The sequence below is a fragment of the Odocoileus virginianus genome, chromosome 27, assembly GCF_023699985.2.
Source record: "Odocoileus virginianus isolate 20LAN1187 ecotype Illinois chromosome 27, Ovbor_1.2, whole genome shotgun sequence".
Taxonomy (NCBI): Eukaryota; Metazoa; Chordata; class Mammalia; order Artiodactyla; family Cervidae; genus Odocoileus; species Odocoileus virginianus.
Window position 1 is genome coordinate 8,827,861 of NC_069700.1, and position 6,188 is coordinate 8,834,048.

Here is a 6,188-nt window from a genome sequence, read left to right on the forward strand (position 1 = left end):
TAAAAATGATCAGCAAGGATAATAAAAATGATTGCCATCAAGAAAGAAGCAATGTACATTACAGGGCCAAGGTAAAATAAAACAGAGGTCCCCCAATGCACCAGCTCCCGTAAAAGGCTTCTCCTCCGTTCCTAGCCTTCTTCACAACACAGCACACCCCCAGGGAGACAGGAGAGTCACTGCATGGGTGTATTCATACAGACTTCGAAGTGAGCCACCTCTTCACTGTTTCCTACTCAAAGCAACCAATGCATGCCTCAGAGTCCGAAGTACTTGCTTTCAAATTCATCATCACACTACAATATTTTGAGATTGTTTCAAAGACTGACCTTAGTTTGACCATAGCATATTTATTTTTTTTAATCTTTACAGCAAATATTAAGATAGAGGCATCTTCTTAAGAAATGGAGATAACCAGCAAAACCTCTTGGACAAAAAGTTTAAAAAGTAGTTTCATAGAATGAAAGGTGGAGTTTGGAAAGGACTGCTGAGCAGGAAATGGGCTTCTAGGCCTGACCTGATGGCATGGGGGACCTCGATGGCATTCCACGTATCTGGACTTCAATGTCCTACTCATCTAAGCCCATCAGCTATTATGAAAGGCCAGGGTGGCTGCATTAAAACACCACAGAATGTATTAATTAGCATATTTTGCCCTATGTTTTCACACCTCTGTTATTGACTTTAAATTGTTTATGAATACAAATCCAATCTATTTTCCCACTAACTTTTTTTTTCTTCTTTAAAGTCAAAATCAGGAAACACAAAAGTATCAATCACACCTAAAAGTGCACAGACCCCAAAGCTCTGACAGCTGAGAGACTCACACAAAAGTCACAGACTCAGGAACTGGAGAGTCTCTATCCAAATCACTCCCAAATGCACCCAGTCAGTCCTGACCTCTTTCCTCTGTTTCCTGAATTTCCCACTGCTTCTTGGACTTCGCAACACATTTACTGTCAACTGCTCCTTCTCTCTCTGGAGAAGGCAATGGCACCCCACTCCAGTACTCTTGCCTGGAAAATCCCATGGACGGAGGAGCCTGGTAGGCTGCAGTCCATGGGGTCGTGAAGAGTCAGACATGACTGAGCGACTTCACTTTCATGCATTGGAGAAGGAAATGGCAACCCACTCCAGCGTTCTTGCCTGGAGAATCCCAGGGACGGTGGAGCCTGGTGGGCTGCCGTCTATGGGGTCGCACAGAGTCAGACACAACTGAAGTGACTTAGCAGCAGCTCCTTCTCTCTCAAAACTGCTCAACTTCTCTGTTGGTAAATGACATCACTATCTAAGATACTCCAAAATTAACATCCTCAATTTCTCCACCTTTTTCACTTGCTAGTCTCCTTTTTTATGAAATCAACCAGTGCCTGTCATTATTCCCTCTGTCAAATTTCCACCAGCACTGCCTTTTCATCATCTCTCATCTGCTCCATAATTACAGCCTCCTAAATAATCTCCCTGCTCCCCTTCTCTAGTCCTCCCGTCACCCTGCCTCTCAAATTATTCTTCCAAAATACAGGCAGGCTCAGGCTGCTGCCCTTCCCAAAAACCTTCGGAAGATTAGTCAACCTAAAAATAAGCCAAGACCATCCTATATAAGACAGCAATCCTCCCACCCCCTACCCAACCCCTGAACCTGCTTTGTTTTCAGTGACAGTACTTCTGACCTCCTAGGTATTCCGCTGCCTGCCAGCTGAGTGAGGGCAGGGCCATTATTTGCTGTCTGGTGTGCATTCTCTGCTGCCACCCTAGTACCTGTCAACAGGTGTTAAGTGTTAGTCGCTCAGTTGCGTCTGACTCTGCGCCCCCATGGACTCCAGCCCACCAGGTTCTTCTGTCCATGGAATTCTCCAGGCAAGAATGCTGGAGGGGGTAGCCATTCCCTTCCACAACAGATCTTCCCAGCTCAGGGATTGAACCTGGGTCTCCTGCATTGCAGGCTGACTGCAGTAGCATGTGAGCTACTAGGGAAGCCCCATCAATAGATAAATGCTCAATAAATATTTTCTAAATGAATTAATTTGCAAAGCACTGACAACCCTCTATTATCAGACACTATAAACTTCCTTTCCAGGTTCTTCTCCCACAAGAGTTTTGTCTCTGAAATCTGTCAGCCAAATCTAGCCTCGTCTCTTCTCATTCTTCTAGGCCAGTCTAGAAGTCAGCTCTTCTTTGAAGCATCTTATCTCATGACTCCTCTGAGCTCACAATCCACATCACCTGTATCTTCCACGTTCACTTCCTTCTGCTTTGCTTTATGCTACCGCCAGGCTAGGGCATTTGGAGGGAAGACACTGTTTTTGTCAAGCTTGTAGCCCCAGGATCTGGCCCCACACACAGACACTAGTAAAGAGCAGGCAAAACTGGGCGTGTAGCCTCATATCTTTTTTTAAATAAAATGAAAAAATCTTCTATGGTAACTTCTATGAAAACTTCCTAGACTGGTGTCTGACACTTGGTAGGAACTCAGCAATATGTCAAGTTGAATATTAAGGTTTTTTTCCCCTGTTTATATTAAAAGGTAAGTAATCAAGGAAGAGCCAGCATTTGAGGCAAAGCCTCAATGTGAACTGTGAACTGGGCTCTTAGATGCTCTCCTTTGAGGTTACGATACTCCGAGAGGGGAGAAGAAAAGTGAGCACAGGGGCAGAGGCGGCTCTGACCCCTGAGAAGGGAACACCCACTGTCTAGCTGCAACAAGTAACCACTGTGAACTTCCATCCCTCCCTATCCAAGAGCACCCAGAGCATTACCGACAGGAAATGCCAGCCAGGGCCACGCAGCTGTAAACCCTTGGGAAATCTGATTGTCAGTTTCCTGAAGGGGTTTGCACGCCTGAATACATCAATCCTGAGGCCGTGGGTCATAGCTGCTCTGAAGGTTTAAAAAAAATAAAAAATAAAAGACCAGAGTGGATTTGAAGAAAGTGCCTCAGTGTGTCCAAAAGTTCCCCTCAGAGCTCAAGCCAGTCCTTAAAGAGCAGAGGTTCTCTGTGAACTCTCCAAAAGGCGCCCAGAGCTCTGGGGGACATAAACCCAGGTGAGGACGCACGTAGGTAAGGAGCAAAGAGTGAAGCTGGGAGCCAGTCCCCTCTGTCCCTCAGCCCCTGCACCAGATAACCGCCCAGTTAGCCCAGAAAGAAAGCAACGTAATTTCTAGGCTTACCTTGATTTTGACACAACTATTATGATGACTGAAACTTGATGAAAAAAGATCATGAGTCCATGGACAACCTACAGTCCTTTGAAGCTGACTTTTCTCTAAGTTAGAAGGGAAGGTTGAAATTCAGTGTTCACACATGCTTTAACCACTAATGTGGCATTCTCTTGTGAGCCTGATAAAGAATATTCCTATTATACTTAAAAAACAGTAAACTGCCTACGTTTCAGCTCCAGTTATATGAACTTCCAGAAACTGAAAATGAGCAGAAGTCTCTGAAGACAGGCTGTTGCTCTGAGCTACTGTGAAGCTCCACAGTGAAAGAGCTCAGGAAGACACCCAACCTTTCCCCTACTGAGTTCCGAGGGTAACCCCAAGGGTAGACGTTCCCAGTTATTTTGTAAGCCAGCTGCTCTGGCTTCTATGGGCACCAACAGGAAGTGTTCTAAAGGAATGCCAGGTCCAGTCTGGTGGTTTTGAGAGGCAAGGGCCATGTTGCTTTCAGCTCTGAATCCCCCAGTGCCTTCATGTAATATCCACGTACAGCTGTGTTTAATTTCACCTTGCGGAGGAGTGATTTCTCCACCAGGTGACAGGCTAATGGCACACACAGCCGGTCCAGTGGCTTGTCCTCTCAGAGTGACCTGTTCAAGGAAGCCCATGAAGGGCCTTCACGGAATGGAAGCCCTCTCAGGACGTCCAATCCCAAACTGGCCCCAGTTTCTGGCATGCTTCAGGTAAATTCCGTTTTCAAGAAGGCATTCTAACCAGATCCCCTCCACCCTTCTCCGTTACTCAACCCTCAACTCAGGTTTTCCAGATCTCCCAGGATGGTCTGGGAGAATCCATATTCCTAGGTGAGTTGAACCTGCTTGAGCAAAGTTCAAAGAATGAATGGGTTCGGAGGCAACCACCTGACCTGTCAAGTTTCAGTAGTTGTAACTCCCAGAAGATAGACTGTTACTCCATCAAGGAATTTCTTGAGGTAACGACAGGAGGGCTGTACCAGATGGGCTTATCTGCGACCTACTTTTCTCATGCTACCATTGCAGCATCTTACCCCAACGTTTCAATAATTTACATTCTGAAAATAAGTTAGTTTTTAAATTTAAAGGGGGCGCGGGGAATGCAAACAATCAAGCACAGCGTCAATCAATTACTCCTAGGACATCTACAATTAACATTCATAAGGACATCAAACCAAGACTACCAAAAATGCTTTACGTGTAAATGCTCAAGTATCTGCCTGTTACTACTCAGCACCTAAGAGGCAAATAATATAAACACTTTTGTCCACTAAGATACAGTTGTAGCTAACATCTTTCTCATCAGAAACGTAAAACATGATGGAGAGGCCCTCATAGGCAGAGCTTTCGCCAACGGATCCGTAATCTAAAGGTGACAGACACATCCTTTATCAAAGTGACACCCTTTTGGAAGAAATGGAAAAATTAAAATGAATTAAGCACTAATAACAGTGACACAACGTGAGTGCGCTGTTTTACACGTTAGTTCATTCATCCTCACATATAACCCTGTGAGATGAGAACCATCTTCATCATCCCCGTTGTTGTAACAGTCGCAGAGGCAGAGAAACTTGCAGAAACGCGTTGCTTAAGTGGTAGAGATAAGATCCCAGGGCCCCTGGCGTTAGTCTGTGTCAAACTGGAATCACCTGGGAGCGGGCGGGGCGTTCCTTTCGAATCCCCATCCTCAGCCTGGTGTAGCTGGTATCCTTTGCGACCCGGCACGCACCAGGATGGTTGCCAGGAGATTCCAAGCAAAGTTCGGGAACCGCTAGGTCCGCGTGAGCGTCACCACTAGGGCATGAACAGGATCGCCAGTTGTGGCGTTTCTGTGGCCCGAGAGTTTCTTCACTGAGGCGCTGAACCCGACGTAGAGAGAGAAAGTAAAAGGGGAAGAAGAGGCGCTCAGCCTCCGCGCGGGCCCCGGCGGTCTGGAGGGGGCGACGGCCCGGGCCGGCAGGGGTCTTGGCGGCGTGGGAGGGGACGCCGAGGCACCGTACCTCGTGGGGCCGCGGGAGTGGGGCGCGCTCGCCTCTCACCCGACCCCTCTCGGGCCGGCCGGATCTGCCGGGGAAAAGTCACCCGACCCCCGGCCGCCCGCAGCCTTCCGGACCCGCTCCCGGCCCCGGCGCGCGGGTCTGAGCCTGCCCGGCGGGACCTAAGTTACTTCGTGCGGCCGGGCCGACGCCGGGAAGTTGGCTACTGTCCCCGCCCGGGCGCGGATGGGAGGCCCGGGGTTGGGTGAGGGGAGTGGCGGGCGCCAGATGAGACCCCGGGTGCGCGGAGGCGGCGTCCCGGCTCCCCAGCCCGGCCGTGCTGGCCCCTTTTCGTCCCCAACCGTGTACCCACCCGGAGGTGAAATCCTGCTGCACGCTCAACAGCCGCTCGCGCAGGGTCTCCAGCATCGCTCGTCTCCGCTGCTCAGGCCGCTGCCGCCCCCCCGCACCTGTCACCTCACGCCCCGCGCCCCGCGGCCAGCCCCGCCCCCCGCCTTTGCTCGTCCCCGCGGCGCGGCCCTTCCGCGTCCCCGCCCCGCACCCCGCGGCCGGCCCCGCCCCCGCCCTTGCTCGGCCCCGCGGCCGGCCCCGCCCCCCGCCCTTGCTCGGCCCCGCGGCGCGGCCCTTCCGCGTCCCCGCCCCGCCCCGCCCTTGCTCGCCCCAGCGCCCGGCCCCGCTCCGCCCCCGCCCTTGCTCGTCCCCGCGGCGCGGCCCTTTCCGCGTTCCCGCCCTGCCCCGCCCCGCGCCGGCCTGCGCAGCCGCCGTAGGGCGCGCCGGCTCGGGTTGCGGGAAAAGGGGGCGGTCCTTCCCCGCCCGCGGAGACAGCCTGCCGCTCTGACGCCCTGTTCTCGTCCAAGCCGGGCCGGCTGCCTTTCTTCTTTAAAATAGAAGCGGCCGCGTCAATGAATGCTTTACATTCAGCTCTTCCTTGAGTGAGTGGACCTGTCGCGGACACTCTCCTGGGCTCTGGTTCCAGGATCTGAGCCCTCTGGCTCTGGCCTTG

The 6,188-nt window shown here is 51.3% G+C and overlaps 1 protein-coding gene across 1 annotated transcript in view; it reads right to left on the minus strand.

Annotated features, from left to right (window-relative positions):
* Positions 1-5,644, minus strand: part of DTNBP1 (dystrobrevin binding protein 1) — a 95,078-nt gene extending 89,434 nt beyond the window's left edge. The window contains exon 1 of the mRNA XM_070457082.1: positions 5,538-5,644. Coding sequence (XP_070313183.1) covers positions 5,538-5,593 — 56 coding nt within the window. The 5' untranslated portion in view covers positions 5,594-5,644. The remainder of the gene's footprint in view (positions 1-5,537) is intronic.
* Positions 5,645-6,188: the final 544 nt, after the last annotated feature.